This window comes from Lepisosteus platostomus, chromosome 4 (genome assembly GCF_059453375.1).
Source record: "Lepisosteus platostomus isolate fLepPlt1 chromosome 4, fLepPlt1.hap1, whole genome shotgun sequence".
In the NCBI taxonomy this organism is placed as follows: Eukaryota; Metazoa; Chordata; class Actinopteri; order Semionotiformes; family Lepisosteidae; genus Lepisosteus; species Lepisosteus platostomus.
In genome coordinates this window covers 8,687,289-8,708,105 of record NC_142614.1, presented here as the reverse complement: position 1 = coordinate 8,708,105, position 20,817 = coordinate 8,687,289, and the positions used below count along the sequence as shown (strand labels likewise).

General features: G+C 45.1%; 1 protein-coding gene across 1 annotated transcript in view; it reads right to left on the bottom strand.

Annotated features, from left to right (window-relative positions):
- Positions 1-19,777, bottom strand: part of LOC148672446 (integrin alpha-X-like) — a 31,340-nt gene extending 11,563 nt beyond the window's left edge. Inside the window, exons 1-14 of the mRNA XM_088628173.1 lie at positions 19,218-19,777; positions 15,704-15,821; positions 14,786-14,880; positions 14,019-14,074; positions 10,769-10,883; positions 8,538-8,668; positions 7,422-7,567; positions 6,995-7,148; positions 6,313-6,445; positions 4,848-4,924; positions 2,693-2,825; positions 1,934-2,076; positions 1,164-1,304; positions 755-958 (exon numbers count right to left, since the gene is read on the bottom strand). Coding sequence (XP_088484299.1) covers positions 755-958; positions 1,164-1,304; positions 1,934-2,076; positions 2,693-2,825; positions 4,848-4,924; positions 6,313-6,445; positions 6,995-7,148; positions 7,422-7,567; positions 8,538-8,668; positions 10,769-10,883; positions 14,019-14,074; positions 14,786-14,880; positions 15,704-15,821; positions 19,218-19,272 — 1,701 coding nt within the window. The 5' untranslated portion in view covers positions 19,273-19,777. The remainder of the gene's footprint in view (positions 1-754; positions 959-1,163; positions 1,305-1,933; positions 2,077-2,692; positions 2,826-4,847; positions 4,925-6,312; positions 6,446-6,994; positions 7,149-7,421; positions 7,568-8,537; positions 8,669-10,768; positions 10,884-14,018; positions 14,075-14,785; positions 14,881-15,703; positions 15,822-19,217) is intronic.
- Positions 19,778-20,817: the final 1,040 nt, after the last annotated feature.

The following is a 20,817-nucleotide window of genomic DNA, read 5'->3' as shown; positions in this document are numbered from 1 at the left end:
GTTGTAAAGGATGTCAAGTAGAGGTGTAAAGGACTGGGGTGGGGGGGTTCTTCAAATATCTGCAGTGTTATTGTCAGCTTACAGCCTTCGTCAACACAATCAGGCTTTTCCCCCAGAGATTATCGGTATTAAGAAACACTAGCTACCATCCAATTCTCTGATTCTCTGCGGGTATCTATTTACTCCAAACCCCCTGTTTGGCACTTGTTGGCCTATTTGAACACTGTTAGAAAGACAGATAGATACTTTATTGATCCTGTGAGGGACATTGCAGTGCAACGGCAGCTTAACACAGACAACACAGTGTAACGAATGACACAATAATAATAATACAATACATACAATACAATCAGTACAGTGAGAAGTGCACTAAGAAGAGTTACTTACAGTCCAGGACACATAAAGAACAAACCAGAACAGAACAGTACACAAAAAAGTCATATTGCACAATATAGATATAAATATACAGTAAACGTATTGCACAAATGTATTGTTATATCCCTCTGGTGCTCTCTGACACTCCATGATACTCTTTCAGTCTATTTTATCTCTTTGAAATCTCTTAAAAAGATTTTAAGGAATTTTGGTTGGTGCTCTTTAGCAATCTTTGGCTCCTGTTCAGATCCTTGGTATACTCTGCCTGTCTTTAAGACAGGTGACTCTGAGACTGTGCCACTCTTTGATATTCACTGGCTCCTTGGCCCTGTTTGCCCTCGTTGGTGCTCTTTGAGCATTGCCTTGTGCCACTGCCGACCTGGCTGTGCTGTGTGTGAACGCCCCTGCGGTGCCCCAGGAAGATGTAGAGGCTGCCCCCCCTCTCGTCTTCATGAGGCGCCCCCACAGCCAGGTCTGGGATCCCATCGCCGTCCAGGTCAGGGGTGGCCGCGATGGCTGTCCCAAACCGTCCGTGCTCATTCCCTGGCGAGCCCCTCAGGGAGGTGCTGCAGTTCGGGAAGCCCTGAGGGGGAAAACAGAGCGAGAGAGGCACTGAGACAGGAGAGAGATAGAACCAAACAGAGAAAGGGGACGCACTGAGAGAGTGAGAGGGAGATAAAGGAGATCCTGGGAGGGGCACATGGAGAGAAAAAGAGAGAGAAGAGGGAGACAAAAGGACAACAGGAGAGGTTATCGGGACAAAGTCTGTATACAGTATGCATGATTACTTCAGAAGCAATGGTGCACACAGTGACCTCCCCCCCGATGCCTGGCTCGTGGAAGAGGGGCGCCCCGATCAGCAGGAGGTCAGTCCGTCCATCTCCGGTCACGTCGAGGACACACAGCTCTGCCCCGAAGTACGAACCCAGCTGACAGACACATGGAAAGAGGAAATGGATTGTTGCTGAGCTGTAAGAAAGAAAGCTAGGCATTCATGTAGCCTCACTACATTTGGTCAAAAGCCAAAGCAAAGGAAAAGGACCACAATTCTTGGGCCTATATCATTTAGAGTAGAATTCAAGGGAAATTTTGATGACAGTATGCAAAGCAGCAGCACCTGAACAGCTGAGAAGAGAGAAGCTGTTTCATTGGCCCAGGTAAGCAGGTAACATAAGAGATTATCTGGAATGAAAATCTAACAAATACACTGCTCTTCAAGGACCAGGTTTGGACACCCCCGGTAAGGAGGATTGTGGGAGTCAAGAGTTAGCACCCTAATCACCAATATGAATGTCTGGAATTCTTCTCCGAACAACTGGAAGAAATTCTTGATCATTTGGCTACTGGAAAACCAAACACAGAAGATGATCTCAATGGTCCCTTCTCATTTGGAACACATAGGGAAAAGGGTATTCCTGCACACTGGGGAATTTTCAAAGATAATGGGGATTTGTGCCAAATGCCTTTCATATCCCCCATCACCACATAAATACAGCCCCTCCAAAAAGATCCATCAGAATGTTTCACAGTGCTCACAGCTGCGTTCTAACACCATTACCTGAGTCCCATTCAAACGCCATGCCACTTCCCAGGCTGAACGGCCTTTCTTAAAACCCAGGACAGTGCCCCGGTGTGTGTGCCGTGGTGCCCCGGCAAAGTACACTCTTCCCTCTGCTAGCTGAGCGACGGCCAAGGCGTACCCTGCCACACAGAGAGAGAGAAACGATATCGCCCCCTGTCTTGCTTGGCATCTTCTTTTCACTGAGCTAGTCGGTAGTGACTTCTAAATGAGGCAATGTCCTAAACTGCTGTTAGGAGGGTACCATGGCTCTCTCAGTTCGAGTGCGTACTTTGTTTAACTAGGCTTGTTTGTCCAAAATATCCCTTCTACATTTATATAGACTAGTCATAGATATTACAGTATTTGTACAGTGGAATGTACATTATACCTCCACTAGCCAAAATATTATATACCCTTTGAATAACGCACTTAGCATCACAAGCAGCTGGGACAGTGATTGGGGGGGATTTCTCAAGGTTTTGAAATGCATGTACTCGTTCCATCCTTATAGCAGATTTGGATCACTTCCGGCTAAGGCTGTGATGAGGGGTAAAGGTACGTGGGATTGATTGATCAACAGGTCCCGGCCAAGTCAAAGTCGGTCTCCTGGTCCTCAGACCCTGCCATGCTCTGTCCTGTCATGGTGTCTACTCGTTTGATTTGAGGGGGTTCCTAATATTTCGGTTGGTGGGAACACATGTGTATCTTGGGGTGCTGAACGAATAACAGGCGAGAGTGTGGCAGACGAGGCCTTACCCAGGTAGGAATCTGCAAATTCTGGTTCTCGGGAGGAGGCGTTGATGAACGTGCCGTGAAGATCTCCACCCCGGATCTCCACAAATCCCCCCGACCAGTCGAAGGAGCCCACAGCTCCAAACAGGATGGACTCCTGGAACACGGGAGAGCAGAGGGCGGGAAAGAAGGAAGTGGGAGAGATGCAGAGGAAGAGACTCATCGGTCGTGCCAAAAAAGCTCTCTGAATTTCAGAAATTTGAAGTCTCTCGTGGAGGTCTAGCAAGATCTTAAATGGATGGACCTTTAGATCTGGCTTCAGTCCATTAGTTATTTTTTTAAATATGCATTATCATGATGTACAGTAAGTTATGCGTAGCTTTCAGGACAAAAACACATAATAAGTCAAGACTTAATTGTGAAAAAATACTTTAAAATGTCACTTCTCCGTTGTCCTCTGTGCAAACCCATTTTCGGCATGAACCAGAGAATTCACTAGGTGGCAGCAGACAAATAACATAAATACAGTTTTAGTCATAAGTGCTTTGAAAATTAGAAGCACTGTAAAATACTGCACATAGATTACATGCTATGGAAGTGGAGAGAATGAGTGAAATGAGCATGGTCAACTGACTCAAAAAACCAGGAGTGAAGCCTTTGACAGGGAGCCAATGAAATTTCCACAGGATGAGATTTACAGTATGTGCAAAAACAGACTAGTTTGATTCAGCACACCATCTGCGAAATTCTGGACACACTGAAATCTTTTTTTGAATTTGAACTTTAGCAGACACCCCAGTAAGCAGGGTGTTACAGTAGCCTAATCTTGGTTACATAAAATGTTTCAAAATTTCAGCATCAGATAGACAGAGAAACAGCCTTTACTAAGAATTGTTACGCAAGTAGAAAAAACCACATTTGTGATATGTCTGACATGGGTTTCCAGTGGCAGTGGATGGTCAAATGCAATGCTAGTGTTCCACCAAAGGACAGCAGCATCAACAACTACAAAGAAGTCAGCGACTTTGAGAACCTGGTGTTGGACGCCTATGAGCATAACCTCAATACCTCAATGTCACAGTTTAGTTCAAGCATATCATTTGTACACAGTACATGACTTTATATCTGACAGACACCCAGAAAATGTAGAAACTATAGTAGTAGTATCAGATTCATTAAACCGATCAATCTGTAGTTAATGTCATTAGCATAGCAGTGAAACCCAAGTGCAAGATGACAAACTCCTGGATAATTTTCCATGAGTTGTTACACTATCACAGGGCTATACTAGTTTCTGATTCTGAACTAAAAGAATTGCCAGGATCAATAGTAAGGAAAAAAATCACAATGGTTAGTGATTCCAATGAGGGTACTGTCACGTGCTGCATGAAACCGGAATAATAATTGCTGATCGGAAATGTATCCATATGCAGTAGCTGTTGCACTATACCGGGACCGATGTATCATTTTACATGATATTTGACATTTTGGCTTAGTCTGGAAGTATGGAACAAGCTAAGGATCTATGTTTTCAAAGCCAGTATCAAAATAGGTTCTTTTAAGAAACGACTGAATACAATCTTTGGATCAATAAACTACCTAGGAATTAAATGTGCTACATGGGTGTGTGTGTGTGAAAAGGTTGCTGAAGAAGACAGACACCTGCTGTGTGGAGAGAGAGAGGATGTGACAAGTGATGAGCGAGTATTTCTCTCGTAAATGAGACATTTATGGCAACTCAGAAGAATGTTCTGAGGTATAAGAAACTTAACGAATGCTCATGTTCAGAGCATAGCAGGAGAAGATCCACCTATACCCATGTTTCCCTTTCCTGGAACGGGCTTGTTCTTTGATCATACTCATTTCATAATGTCACTTCTTCCTTCCCTAAATGTTGAAAGGCCTCCTCTGGTTTGAAAAGCCTGTGTTCTTACGGACGGCTGCTGACACAGTGGCACCACTGTCTCAAGACAGATAGATACTGTACTTTATTGAGGGAAACTGTAGACCCTCCGGGTCAAGAGACCCTCTGTGATAAAATCCATGTAAACAGTGCTAACTCATCTGCGTGGAAAGTGCGTGTGTGCTCCTTGGCTAGACAGGTGTCAGGGAGGACAGAGAATACGGGGGACACTACTAAGTAAGGAGGAGGGCTGGTGGGGAGGTTGCACACACTGACCTCTGTGACGGCTGCACTGAACCCGCCTTGAGACAGCTCCAGCTGGAAAGAGGTAAAGTTGGACTTCTTGTTGGTGCCTGGGGAGGAAGAGGAAGAACAATCGGTCCTTTTGGGGAATGCTTTTATCCAAAATGTCTTGCTGAGAATGGGGCTGGGGGTGGGCACCAACAACGGCTGATGCTAAGATGCTAAGGGTATCTAAATTGAATTATCAAAGGGGGTAGCTCTCAGGATTGAGGTGCAGATTGTGTGTATTGGGAGAGCTTGAACCAGGGACATCCTAATGACAAGACATGGTAACAGGGTCACCAGACTACTGGAATGGCAAAGGCAAGGACTGGAGATTAAAGGATATACTGTAAGCAGTCCTTTAAATATTACCCTCAAGGTCCTTATGGAGCAAGCGGTCCCATCATCGTGACTTGGGAACATCATTGTCAATGATCATTAAAAAACATAACATTAGAAAAGCCAAGGCCACAGAGACTTATCCAACATAATGAGACACCATTGGCAGCTATAGCAACACATCATGGGACAACATGCCAGAGAATTCCATCAGTCATAACAAGCTAATCAATTAGGCAAAAGGGAGCAATTAGCACTGAAATCAGGAGGGACATCTTCAATGTTTGTCCCCAAATTTATTAAATCCTCCAAGAAGACATTATATAATAAATGGGGACCAATGAACTGTTGAGCTGCCAAAGAGGCAAGACTGAGTTCAAAGGATTTTCTGTTGTTCCTTGTTTTCCGATGTCCCCAGTTAGAATGAGGCAAGTAGATAGGTAATTGCATATGTCCATTGGACAGATTTCAGACAACATGGGTAAAGGAGAATTATAATAATAATAATAATAATAATTGCTTACACCTATATAGCGCTTTTCTGGACACTCCACTCAAAGCGCTTTACAGGTAATGGGGACTCCCCTCCACTACCACCAATGTGCAGCATCCACCTGGATGATGCGACGGCAGCCATAGTGCGCCAGAACGCTCACCACACATCAGCTATCAGTGGGGAGGAGAGCAGAGTAATATAGCCAATTCATAGAGGGGGATTATTAGGAGGCCATGATTGGTAAGGGCCAATGGGAAATTTGGCCAGGACGCCGGGGTTATACCCCTACTCTTTTCGAGAAGCACCCTGGGATTTTTTAATGACCACAAAAGGTCAGGACCTCGGTTTTACATCTCAGCCGAAGGACGGCGTCTGTTTACAGTATAGTGTCCCCATCACTATACTGGGGCATTAGGACCCACATGGACCGCAGGGTGAGCCCCCCCTGCTGGCCCCACTAACACCTCTTCCACCAGCAACCTTAGTTTCTCCCAGGAGGTCTTCCATCCAGGTACTGACCAGGCTCACACCTGCTTAGCTTCAGTGGGTTGCCAGTTGTGAGTTGCAGGGTGATATGGCTGAATTGAGTGGGTGAGCAGAAAAAGCTGATTTCCTACAAACCTTCAATGGCAAAAATCTTTTCCCCCAGCTGTTTCAGGATGGAGTTTAGGGCCTCAAAGCTGTTGACCTCAAAGACATCCTTAGGGGAAGAGGCGATCGTTTTCAACTCCTGTTGAGAGATCTGTTTGCCCACCTGAGAGAGAGATAAATTGAAAGTTGTGTGTTGGGGTGCAGGAGTGGGAGGGAGAGGAAGAAAGACTGAAGAAGGTGAGGGGAGAAGAGAGAGGGAGGTAGGGGAAAGAGAGGAATACAGATAGCAGAGAGCAGATGGGAAAGAGGAGAAGGGATGGACAGAATGGGTAAGGGAAGATGGAGGTTAGGATTACAGGCAACCAAATAAAGATGCCAATACTTAAATACTGAGAACTGCCAGTATCTTTATCTATATCAATCTATGAAGCCTATCTCACAAAACACAAACCACAGGACACATTTGTCCTTTATGTACAAAACAATGTGAGACTGGAGCACCAAGGTGCCCAGCCATATTGTTGAAGCAGATTCACTGGATACTAGCAAGCAAACAAGCAGAAAAGCTAGACCTTTCCTATGTTTCTATATTCTTTTGTACTCTGCCTTAGGATCATGTTGGGCTAATGTCAGAGTGTGCCTGCATTCTATTGTCTGTCTATAACCTTCTCCACCTATTACAACCAAGGTAAGTCTCAGAACAGCCAGTCACCCCAATGGCATATCTGATGATTCCTCTGCTCTCCGCCAGTGGGATGACGTTCTCAAACTTCTCTTTGGGGTCGTTTGATTTCCCATCAGTAATCACCACCAGCAGCTTCTTGGACTCCTGGCGCATGCCCTGCTCCTTGGTAAACACATTGTCTCTGTGGACGCAGAGAGAGAAAGATGCAGAAAGAGGCAAGCAGACTTCAGATGCAGCCTGCCCCCACTGTCCAACACGTTCTATGTCACACCTCTGGACATAAGAAAGGTCCATCAGGTCTCCACTTCAGTAGGTCAGTACCGAGGTTGTTCTGAGATTCACAGAATGAAAGACACAGAAGGAGTGATGCACTTTGGTCAGATTCTGGGGTCAGGTTTGATAGATCTCCAGGAGCTCAAACACAAGTTTCCAAGAACGGGGAGGGTGAACTTACAGGACATACTTGATGGCGCTGGGAGTATGCGTCTGGCCCTGCGTGTGAGGGACGTTTCTCAACAGGGAGTTTGGGTTCCGGTTCGACACAAACGTGTTAAAGCTGAACACAGTCCTTATATTGGTGGAGTACTGAGCTACGGCCACCTGCAAAGAGAGTCAGAGAAAGGGAAAGCAGCAGGAGGGAGCAGAGAGGGAGAGAGGGAGAGAGCAAGAAGTGAGTGTGAGCGAAAGAAGTGGAAGGGTGAAAATTGAGAGAGGAGAGAGCGAAAGAGCACAGAGGAAAAGCATGAGAGTGAAAGAAATGAGGGAGGAGGCTCAGAGAGGGAATGAAAGAGGAGAAGACAGACAGCAAAAGACGAGAGACAACGAGAACACAGAACAGGAGAAAGGGAGAAAATTTGACATACTTAAATAAATGTGGTGCCCTACCCCAACAAGTACACACCCCCTCCCATCATGTAAAAAGAAGGATCAGTCATTGTTTATCATGAGTGGAGCACACCACACTACTTAGGCACCTATTCTGAATGGGCTCTTTATCAGCACATGTTGCCCACTGCCCCCTATTTATAGAAGGAGCAGAATTTCTTCCTTCATGACGCTGTGGACAGGAATTCCGCAAGTCACTGTTCTCTTGGCCCACAGCAGCATCTGGCCGTGGCGCGGCGAAGACAGTTTGAAATCATATCTTCTCTGCCCCTGCATCCTGTAGGCTCGCATTTTGGAAAGAATGATGATTTATACAGCGATCTGGGCATGCATAATCATCTTTGGTCTTTGCAGAAAGGAAGGGGTTCATGCTCATCAGACAAATTCATCGGGGGCACCTGCAAAACATCTGTGTCTTGTGAAGTAGTGAGGACGTGCCTTGTAGGTACTGTAATGAGTGATATACTGTATATGGTGTGGCATTGGATTTAAACACCAATCTCAGGGTTCAGCTAGCAGAACCCGAACCTCAAAAGTCCAACTTTCTCTCAACTTCAGTGTTTGTTTTCCCGATCATTCTAAGAATGGAATAGAGGAAATACTGAATCCAAAACAGCAAGAGCACCAGAGGGTAGAAGAAAGATAGCCCTTGTCTGAATCTTTGCCGAGACAGAGAGAGCCCCACCTGTGATTTGGGGTCAGTGAAATTTCGGAGGACGTCCTTGATGAACTGGATCATGGTTTGGAAGTCTGTGTCGGAGATGCTTTGGGAGTCATCAAAGAGGATCACTGCATCCAGTCCAGAATCCCGGCATTCTGGAACAGGTAGCAGAACATGAGAAATCTCCCAGCATCCTAAAGTAGACTTTTCCCTGATCCAGAGCCTGCTCCTAAAAATGCTCACTCGTGTAAATGTCCATGAGATCCTTGCAGAATTCCCACCTATACTTCCTGGTTATTCATCTTACTCTTGGTTTTGCTCTGTAGAAGGTTCACACCCACTATGCTGTTACTCTGACTTCAGTCTGCATAACTACACTTTGCTCTTGTGTTATCGTGAGGTCACTGTATTGTATTGCAATGTACTGTGATTTTACCATGTTCTGACTTTGCCTTTCTACATTCCAATCTGCTCTATTAAGCTTTACTGTGCTTTTATCAATATAGCGCTGACTTTTACTACTCTTGGTTGTCATAGTGATACACTTATAAAAGTAGAAGATATAAACTAGGCTTCTCTCCATATGCAACCCAAGCCAAAGATACTGCCCTTAATAATTTATCTGACTGATTAAAGATTCAGAAGTTCAGAAAAGCAATGATGTAGGTTTTAGCAATCACCCAATATCATTAACAAATCAAACCAAGCAGTTTATTAACAAATCCAAAAAGTTTTTCCTACTATTACCATATCATTCTCTGCTTCTTTAAAACAAAAGTAACAACATGTTTTATGTTTGATGTTTTTTCTGACTCTGTAATCTGTCTGCTTAAAGGAAGAGATAAATTGCCCATCCTGTACTTCTGCAAAACTCAGAATATAAACAGCAAAAATTCGATTCAAGTTTCTATGTCACTAAATTCAATGTTTCCCTGTGGAAATGAGCATAATTCTGAACAGAGGAAGCAACTTCATGTAAACTGCATATACACTGGCCAAAATATTAGGAACCACCACCAACAGCATGTAGGGTAATTGCAACTGAACAAGAATGGTATTCCATAGGGATCTGAAATAACTGCAGTCCAGTCCTGGTACATTATCCTAGCAGGATCAACTCCAGTGGAGGTTGTATTGAGAGGTAATGGTGTCTGAGGGATTATACTGCACTTTTTACTGGTAACATGAATTTTAATTAGGATTGAAATCTGAGGCGCTGTTCCAGGTATAGACGATTATGGATGTTTAGTCCTTTCCTCCTATAGCTCACACCTGATGAAGGCTCCACGGACAAAATGTTGTGTTTTCTTTCTTCTCTTTTCAGCATGGAATAAACCTATTACTTGTTCCTTTGCAGCCTACGCATGCTGACGCAGCTACCCACCCGAACTACTTTCCTCCTGTAGCCCAACAACTCATTGCAGGCCACTCTTCATTTAACTGGACAGAGGGTTGAGAATAGGGATCCTAATACATCTAATATATTTGAACTTAGACTAATTTTATGTTTTGTATGTTACAGGCAAGCCCGTGAATCTTTAAGTGATTTATCATTACAATGTCCCAACTTGAATAAAACGTGTTGAACTCCACTTGAAGTGTGGTAGTGTTGTCGCTCTCAGAGATCTTACCAACAGGAATGACATATTTCCACGCCATAACACGGCATATTAAGTGTTGGGGGTACAGTAAAACAAAAATGCTATGTTTGTACTTCAATATAATTTAATAAATTTGTGATTTTCTTCAACAACCATTGTTTTATTACACAAGTAAGATATAAATGGGACATTCTGTACTTTGGCCAGTCCTTTTTATGCACCCTCTCACATTCAGTTAAACAAGCCTAGTGGGACACGTCATGATCTTAATGCATCTTCTTTAAATAAGATTTTAAATGCACATGGCTCAGGGAGAGGCACACAGATCGACTCTCCAAGCTGTCAGCTTTCAGGAAGTGGTCACAAGTCTTGAGTCGGTGTAAGGTGTGAGTGACGTACAGATGAGTTATCTGTTAGCAGTCTTGAGTTCTGGCAAAACCACCTTAAAATCAAAATGGGAAAAAAAGGCTGAAGTTGCAAATGAGCTGATTGCAACCTGACAAGTCAGGTGGGCAGAATGGATGCGAACTTTCTTGCATTCTGATCTCCTTATAATACCATGATCTAACACAGTGACACCACAGTCCATTTTCTATGTGCTCCCTGGAAAGAGAATACCTTAGCCAGTGGCTGGCCTCTAGGTACCTACTGTACCTTGGAAAGCAGGTCTCAGTGTCTCCTTCACTGCGAAGCCCGGTCCCAGCAGCACACAGAACCCATTGAGGTAGGGGATGGGGTCGCAGTCATGCTGGAGTTGAGGGCCACACACCTGAAGTTGTTTAGGGGGAATATTAGGCAGTAGACAATAAAACGCATGTAAAACCAACCAATCACAGGACACGATTTGTGGACATCTACTGTGGACATTCCAGTTCCTTGTATCTGGAAATTTCTTAGTGTGCGGATGGCCACTTATTTTCTATAGTCACTTTATCTCGTGGAGACTCAGCTCAAGCCAGAGAATTAAAATATAGGACTAAGTGGAATAATGCAAAGGCAAAAATTTTCCTGACTGTTCACGCTGTGCTCAAAATATCCCACATTAGGTCTTTCTGACCTCAGGTGACACGCTAAGTGAAACCGAGTTGACAAGTAAGATTAAAATGATTAAGGATTCTCTAACTAGTGAACTACTACACTTGAAGCTGTTGAGATAAAAATGAAAAGCTCGACTACAGCTTTCAACCCCTTTATTGCTGTGTTAGAGGTGTAAAAAACAAGAATGGGCTGAGCCCTGAAAGGGTGTTTTTAAGCCATGTGGCTGATTCGTTTTCTGTTGAGAAGGGCTTCCTGTTGTTGTGACAGAGCTGCCTCCGAGGCTGTGTTAATGCAAGATGTGGTGTTTCGCTTCTTCACCTCCCAGCTTCCTCCTATATCTCAAACAGAAGCAATAAGTGAAAGCAGACACAAAAAAAACACTTCTGCACTTTGAGCCTCACTGGGAAGCGTGGCTTGCAAAGAGATTCTTCGATTGAAAAAGTGCCTGGCACAGATTTGGTAGATGGTTATGGGAGGGGTTATGGTATACACCAGAGCTGCCACAGGAGCAGTCACAACAGGAATGATCCTCATTGTCAATTACTGCCATTTCGAGTGCAGTGATGGTCACAGTGTTAGAAAAGGACTGTGCTGCCTCTCAATATAGCACTTAAAGTAGTGCCACTAAGCTGATTTCACATGTATGTGAGACACGAAGAGCTTAAAACAGGGATCCCAGTGTCACAACCCAGCAGGTGATCTTTCTGGATCCTTGGCACCTTCAGAAATGGAAGAAAACATGATTCAATGAAGCCCACTATTTAGCTCATTTACATGACCAAGAGCTCAGGTGGAATGTACTGTATTCCCGTAAGTCCTGCAGCCCTTCAGGACTGGAGCTGTGCCTCCCTAGATTAGCATGATTTTAGCCAGGCCAGTCCCATCAGTCTTGAACAGAAGTGATTAAGACGGGGCTTGATTTGTTTAAAATCCTGAACGAATCCAGTTCAATGATTAGCCATGCAATTCGGACCAAAAATGTAAGACCAAGAAGAGAGGGTACTTCCTTACACACATCCAACAGTCTTGGTATAGACCAAGACGGGCAGCCCAGCCATGCTGTTGAAGTAGATTCCATTGGATATTTCAAGAAAAGGATGGATATGGGTCTTGAATGGACATTTTGTGAGGAAAGAGTGAAGTCTGACAGAATGGGGGGCCACCTCCTGACCTCTTAAATGCTTTAGATTCATCTGAAGGGAAGGTGGTGGCTAATTCAAGGGACAACAGAATGTATTAGGGTGAGAGCAGTGGGATCCGACTGGAAGCATCCAGATAACAGGCCCTTTCCTTTATCTGTTAGCTAACCAACTTGCCCCTTATCAATCCACTGTCCACTTGGTTCGGTTCTAACCCAGATCCCTGGGAGTTCATCGCATTTACAAGGCTGGAGATGTTAGAGTTTCCACACTAGCTGTGACGTTTCAGAAGCAACGTGAAATCTTTGTCTTTGGCAGTTTAAAGCAATGGAAACTAACAGGTTTCACCAAGTTCTATGAAACAAAGCTGTTATTTCAACAAATCAGTAATTGAGACCTCAGCATAATGGAACGTCATCAGCACCTACAGTAACCAGGACCATCAGGACTACCAGATCCAGCGAATCCTGTCTGATATCTCTTGGAAGCAAATGAGTTCCATTAAACTGTTCTGTGCTTGGGCAAGATCAATTATCACATGGAGGACCAAGTAGCTCCCATCCTTGGGGACCGGCATTTCTGTGGATAATTGAATTCGTGAATTCACAGCTGACTAAGATCTGTCTTCTGATCTGGTCTTAAACAAGCAATTAAGATCAACTATGTTAATGGTTTCATGAAACAGTTAATGAAACAAAATCCTAAGGACTCTGCTGCACCAAAGGCTGGAGCATCCCATCCCTGCGTTGACAGCAATCCACAATCAAGAAAGGACTTCATATTTAAAAAAAAAGATTTTCTCTCTGACTTTTGTGCATCTGGAATAAGGTCCCGCTTTACGTGCTGCTGCCTGCAGTTTGTGGGACCCCATGACGGATCGTGAGTGCAGTGAGACCTCCCCCCACAGCCCTTCAACCCAGATATGTGTATGACACAGACTGAGAGGATAAAGTTACAACAAAGCACCCCCACACATGACTGATGGGAAAATTACACCACAGGAAGTGAAAAGGCTGGTGTGGTTTCACCACAAATCATCTTCCTTCTGTGTACGTTATGACAGCATAGTGCACAAGTTTACGTCCAACTTTGTCCTTTTGTCCTATGCCACACTGCTGCCTTTATAACACCTCCTGTGCACATTGTTCTTTATTTTGAAATCTCCTTATGTTTTTCTTACATGCACATCCAATTGGCCATTGCCTCTTGTTTAAAGACACAGTGTTCTTTCCGGGCAGTGAGTCCTGGACCCAGCTCTGGAGAGAGTGAGACACCTCTGGACTCACACCACAGTGTCGGACCGGAGAGTGAGCACCGACTGGAGGAGCTGTAGTCTCTCGTTAAATGATAGATCAAGCCTGCAAGAACCCGACAAGTCCCTGTGCCATCACTGCGAGGGATCCTGAATGCAGCTGGCTGATGTCGTCGTTGAACTCGATTGCTCAAACCTCCGATGCTTGAATGTGTTTTTAGACAAATTAACAGTGCAAGTATTTATTGCCTTGTGCAACTATAACAGAGCAGACATGCAGTGGGGTGAGCCGATTGCCACCACCAGTTTACCGAGCCTCTACTTGCAGCCCTTCCAGTTCTCTCCACCTGTAGAACCACTGACCGGCTCGCCAATTAATCAATTTATGATTGCAACTGTAATTATTAAAAGGAGCAGCCCCTCCCAGCATTCACTAGAAGGCACCACAGACTGTGAAACGCTGCCATACACTCACCGCCAGTTGCTTGTTGTCACAGGCAAGGGTCAGTCCCATCGCTATCCCAGCATCCCCTGTGCCAAAGAACAAGACATGACCACCCCACTCACTGCATTTTGTAACGTTTATTTTTTCTTACTGTGGTGGCCTCTAAAGCTGCAAAAGGAGTAGCCGCTGAACTACCTGTGTTTAGGGTCTAAAACGATGGTGCACAAAGAAACTGAAGTGGGTGAGGTACAGCGGGGTGTGAAGATTTTGCAGATGTGCTAAAGTTTTTCCCCCCCAAGGAAAAACTTTAACAGCCCACTAACAGTTTAACAGCAAGAGTACGTTATCATTCACAGATCTTTAATTCTCTGGGGAGCTGCTCAATTTCTCCATTACCTTCTTGCAGCTGTGTCTCTCTTTATGTTCCTCAGAGCTGCACTCTGACTGAGATGCAATGCTCTGTGTGGGGGTTTCCATGTTAAGACACTAGTGATGTTAACTGCTGAAATGGATAGACCTACTGCATAATGCATTTAGTTTCTCTCCATCAACATTAAAGACCAATAAGGGTAGAATGTTAAAATACACCTGAGATGAATTGGCTTTTGAATAGATCAAGAACCAGAACAGACACAGAAGTTCCCCGGGGCATCACTGTTTCAAAGTGCTTGAAATTACAAAGCAGGGAGGGGATAAATGAAGGAAGTCATAAAAAAGGCAATGGACCACCCACAGGGATGTGTGGCACCATGATCAAAACATTCCAAATCCTACATGGCGGAAAATGGGGCCTCTACCTGGTAGGGATATCCGTTCGCACTGCCCGGTCCCGAAACGACAGCTGTACACATGTCCTGTTCTGTTAGCCTGCAGGGGTGCGCTGACCACAACACTGTAGAGAGGGAGGGAGAGAGGAGGACAAGGGTGGGGAAGAGAAAGAGAAAGAAGTAAAAGTGAAAAGAGAATCTTAATGCACTGCATGAGAGTGAGATATGGGTGACTGAGAGAGAGGAACTCAGTGGACTGACGCTGTACAGTATGACTGGTCAGTGCTGCATCCGTTCTCCAGCCCATCCTCTCCTTTCTGCTACAGCAAAGCGCTTGGCTTTTTCACTCAAGTCATTTTGGACAAAAGTTCACTTTAAAGGCTCTGCAACAGTGACAATTAAAAATGATCTCATCACCGTCCACATTCGTCCAGGTTTAGACCTGTGAACAATTACAAAAATTTGCTTCCAACAAATCCACCTGGAGAGGAATGAAATAAACTGGCAATCAGAACAAGAACAGAAAGGATCCGCATTCTCAGAAGAACGAATCTTGGAAAACATCCCCAAACTCTGTTCACATTGGCAGAACTGTCCTTCACAGATGTGAAAAAACAGACCATAAGCTTCTGAGGGTCTGCTCTGAGGGTCACCTCTTCCAACCACAGACCCGTAAGGTAATGGCAATAATTCCTTTAGCTACCATGGCTATGCTACACTAAATGAGGACAATAACATGATTTTACATAATACTTACTGTATGTTACATTGCACTGAATCTGTTAACCATATGAATTCTAATACAGTCTCAGGAACGAAAGGAAGAGGGAGCGATCACAAGTGATGCTCAGTTGAAAATACACATGAACGCTGTGGAAAGAAGGGACACCCAATGCTAAGCTACACCCAGCTCTGGGACGGGGCTCTGGGGGACGCAGGCAGACATACCTCTCATTGCCAGCCTGCCCAAACTGGCACACCTGGTGCCCGAAGTGTGCCGCGGCCTCTCCGTGGAAGACGAGGGGCTGCTGGGAGTCCAGGTTGAAACAGCAGCACAGGTGGGTGTCTGGAATGAGAATGGGACTCCGTGGTGGTCAAGGTCAAGGGCAGAGTTCTGGGTGGTCCGACCAGCCTCGTTTCTCCTTATTGTTATTGCTGCAATTGCTCTCAGCTGATCCAGAAATCCCAAAAGGATGATGACGAATCTGTGTGTTACTGCGCTGGACTTGTGTGTCAACGCAATCTCAACTCGGGACTCGTGTGTTTTCTTGGTTTTATTTCCCCTGAGACCTCAATTGCCTCAATTGAAATATTTCATTAACTGCTTAAACGTAATACTTCTAACTTGGTAACAGTACTTCTAACTGAAGTACCCTCGGCTGAAAAATCCACTGCATTCGTTGAGATTAAGCATTTAATTGACTAGTCGAGCTGTAACAGGAACCAGAAGAAACTATGGCTTTCTAGGACATGAGCCTCAGACCCTTGAGCTACAGCCTTGGGGATTCCCGTGTTCTGCTTTCTGGAAGCTGATGCCTTTGAATCATTGACATCTATGATCCAAAGAAGGAATAAAGTGGCCTGTGGCCAAACCTTCACTGGATCAGTTTAACCCTTGTCTCTTCTTTAGCTTACTGGATTGTTTAAAGGCCGCAGGATTCTGGATCCCCTGGGGGATAGCGGTGGGAACAGCTGAACTGGATCAAGGTGGTGCAGCGTTGATCCCGGAGGATCAGTCTGCAAGTTTCCACTCCCATCTTAGTGACCTAAATCGACTCATTGTGGGCTTTACTTGACCAGTTTACCAAGTGCTCCCTGTTCTTCAGGGGGAAAGACCTGCAGCAGAGACCCCAGGTCCTTAGAGGATTGGAGCTGAACGATTCTAAGAAAGATAATACTTCAGCCCTGATAGACTGCCATAGCCATCTCTTTACAGATGAATCCACATTATTAGCGAAATGATCATTTTCAATATAAGGTCGTAGAAAAGGTCAACGCACATGCGTACCACCTCTGACACAGGAATTCAAACTGTCAGTGCTAGAGCAGTGTGTTTTTTCCACTGAATGGCACTAGGCTGGTGTTTGTTAATAAGATCATTTAAGGTAATGTGTGAGACCACATCAGCAACTACTGTACACAGAGCCCCTAAAGAGGAACAACATTGGTTTCGAATTTGAGCTGTAACGCTCTACACTGTCAGTGGATATCTAACAAAAACAGTGTTTTGACTGCCTCCACCCCCACTCGGTTGAAACCACATAACTGAGAAACATCATTCTGCGTATCTAACAGCTATCATGTAAAAGGATGAGGTCGCATGACTTTAACTGTCACTCGCAGACACTGTGCCACAAGAACAGATGTTAATAGCAGTGAGCGAGCTGTCTTTTGCACCATTAAAATTCATTGGGGTGTCAGCAGCTCTGAGGGTCTTAAGCATCTCCAGCCCCCTGTCCCAAAAACTCCCCCTCTAACAGGTTCCATGGTCAAGGGGACTCGAGTTGCCCCCCGGCCTGACTTTCTCTACACTAATAACACGCTTTCACTGCACTTTACTGCAGTACACGATGCTGTGCTGAACTTACCTATACAACCGTGAGCTTTCAGAAAGGAAACCTATGTGGAGCTCTATCACATTTCTTTCAATTTCACCTTGAAACGGCCAGGAGAGGCAGCTCTTAATTTTGGGGGCAAACAACAGTGCAGAAGTTACAGCCTGGAAGCCGTTTTGCACTATTTTTAATGATATATGATACCTACACCATCTACCTCATTATAATTTTATTTATTGCACATCTGCAGTCGTTGTTTACATGTCTGCATTGTTTATTTTTTACTGTTTACTTGTACATTGTCTACTGTTTGTTTGTATATCGTCTTGATGCACTGTCTGCAGTTTCTGTTTTACGCTTTTTTTAACAATCAAGAGACTTTCTGTAAGTAAGAATTCCATTGTAGCAGTACATGTACCGGATACATACGGCAATAAAGTTCAAGTTCAAGATATAAATATAGTTGAACAGGCTCCAATAATTCAGACTGGTGTGTGTTGCTTTCATTTATTATTGGGTCCTACTTCTCTGGAAGTGGAAGACTTTACAAATACAGAAATCCGGATAAACGGCACCTTCTTCTCTGTGAAGAGAGATTAATCACCTGTGAATTTGGCGCTGTAAATATTGCTTGTTGCTTTGCTTTGCGCCTTTGTCTGAGATCGCTCCTCCAGAGCTAAATCAGCTCCCAGTTAACTAAGGAACAAATGGCAAAGGAACACTGTTGGGAACTACACGAGTAGTAACAGTGTAGAATGCCTAAAGCGATCCACTGAAGCCCATATATGGTCACAGGGTTCTAGATCAGGGCACTCTAGATTGGAGTTCTAGATCAGAGATCTCCTGCGCTGGTTCCCCAGTTTTCCATTCCAGCTCAGCACTCTGTTGGACCAGTTGAATGTCTTTTTCCAAGTTCCTGGGTGCAGCTGTTCCAAAAGAACCTAGAACACCTTGCAGATACACTAGACTCCTTCCAGGAACTGAGCTCCAGTCCAGGCCTACCGGCGCCTCACTGATGGAGCTTCAGATGTGAGGTTTCAGCACGTATTTCTTCCTCTGGAGGAGGTGTAGCAGTGGACTCATACTAGCGCAGTCCATCCATCCACTTTCTAACTCTTTTATCCAGTACAGGGTCGCAGGGGAGCTGGAGGCTATCCCAGCAAGCAACAGGCCCACGGTGGGACACACCCTGGATGGGACACCAGTTCGTCCCAGTGCACACGCAGATACAAACACACACACTCACACCAGGGACATTTTGTTCCAGAAGACAATTAACTTTCCAGTATGTCTTTGGACTGTGGGAGGAAACCCACGTGTTTGAACACGAGGGAAGCATGCAAACTCCACACAGACAGCGCCCCAGGAATTGAACCCAGGGCCCCAGCGCTGTGAGGTAGCAGTGCTCCCCAATGCGGCACCGCGCCGCTCCTAGCGCAGTACAACAATGCTACGAAATTCAGTATTATTCAGAAATCATACGGAACAGATCAGAATTACACCTCAAGAGTGTTTTAGTGACTGTTATTCTCTGAAAACTGTTTATTTTTTTTCCGAGACGACTATACATCCTTAATCCATAACTGAAAATTTGTGTGCGTGTTGACAAATTGTTAGAAATGTCATGATTTTCAGACCTGATTCTAAAACGTAGTAACACTTGCGGAATTTTGACTTGGCGAATATAACGCGGTGTCTTCGCGAATGGGGGTGATGTCTGGTTTATTATAAAGTAGCTGAAGTCTCCAGACAGTTCCACGCGCCTTCACTTGGTTACGCATGAACTGTGAACTGCGGTGAAAAATCACTTTGCCCCTCATGCCGGGTACAGTGAATCGCAATAAACCGAACTACAGTAAGAAAAGTCAAACAAGCGGGGAAAAGACGGCAGTGAAAGCGACACTTACAGAACAGGGGAACCGCCAAGATCCATAAGGAGCGCTTAATCCTCGGAGATGTCATCGCCGCAGTATGTCACTGACAATTAAAACGAAACGAAATGCAAATAAAGAAAGTAAAACAAAAAAAAAAGCATTCAAATTCGAGCGGAAGAGCCCTCCCGGCGATCCCAGACTCCCCGGTTGGCCGCCGCTCCTGCGAGCTCGAGGCGGCTGCTTGGCTCTTCTCAAGCGGCTCGCGCAGATCGTGTTTGCCGGGTCGGGGCAGAAGAAAGCGGACGCATCTGCCTTTTCGGAAAGCAGTCCAGTCCCGTCGTGATTGAAAACACGCAACAAAAAAAAAGAAGAAGAGGCGTGTCAATGATTGGAGCTCGGCCGGTCAGTCCATTTCCAAGTAAATTCACAGTATGAAGCAGAACGAGAAGCGCAAAATTGAAAAACTCGCTGCTGTGCCGGACAGCGAAACGTCTCTGGGAAACAACAACCAGCTGAGCGGCTGTACCTTTACCTACTGCAGCTGCGGAGACACTCATGACAGGATCCGTTTGGTGTGGAAGGACGGAGGCTCATGACTGGCTCAGGGTGACAGTGATTCAAGGGCAGAGGCGAAGAGATTGGTGCCAGAGCTTGCTCACACCAGTCACAGCAAAAGGTCTGCAGATCAGTTTAGCTGTCAGGAGGGATAAACTGACGATGTAAAGAGATGGGGAAAAACTGCTGGATTCCCAGTCCTCATGTCTGGATTTGGCATTGAAAGATAAAAAAGCCACATCTCTCCACTGTGACTAAGATAAGATAATAATAATAATAATAATAATAATAATAATAAAAATAATAATAATTGCTTACACTTATATAGCGCTTTTCTGGACACTCCACTCAAAGCGCTTTACAGGTAATGGGGACTCCCCTCCACCACCACCAGTGTGCAGCCCCACCTGGATGATGCGACAGCAGCCATAGTGCGCCAGAACGCTCCCCACACACCAGCTCTCAGTGGGGAGGAGAGCAGAGTAATGAAGCCAATTTATAGATGGGGATTATTAGGAGGCCATGATTGGTAAGGGCCAATGGGAAATTTGGCCAGGATGCAGGGGTAACAACCCTACTCTTTTCGAGAAACACCCTGGGATTTTTAATGACTACAGAGAGTCAGGACCTTGGTTTTACATCTCATCCGAAGGACGTCGCCTGTTTACAGTATAGTGTCCCCGTCACTATACTGGGGCATTAGGACCCACATGGACTGCAGGGTGAGCACACCCTGCTGGCCCCACTAACACCTCTTCCAGCAGCAACCTTAGTTTTTCCCAAGATAAGATAAGATAAGATCATCTTATTGGCCATATACAATTTCTTGCATTAGGAATTCGTCTTTTCGCATACCCCAGCTTGCTCTCCACGAGGCACAGAGACAGGGAGAGAGAACCTTGGGGTCAGAGCGCAGGGTCAGCCATTGTACAGTGCCCCTGGAGCAGCTGGGGTTAAGGGCCTTGCTCAGGGGCCCACCGGAGTAGGATTCCTCTGCCAGCCATGGCATTTGAACTGGCAACCTTCCAGCCACAGGCGCAGATCCTGAGCCACAGAGCCACCACTCCACCCTTAACAT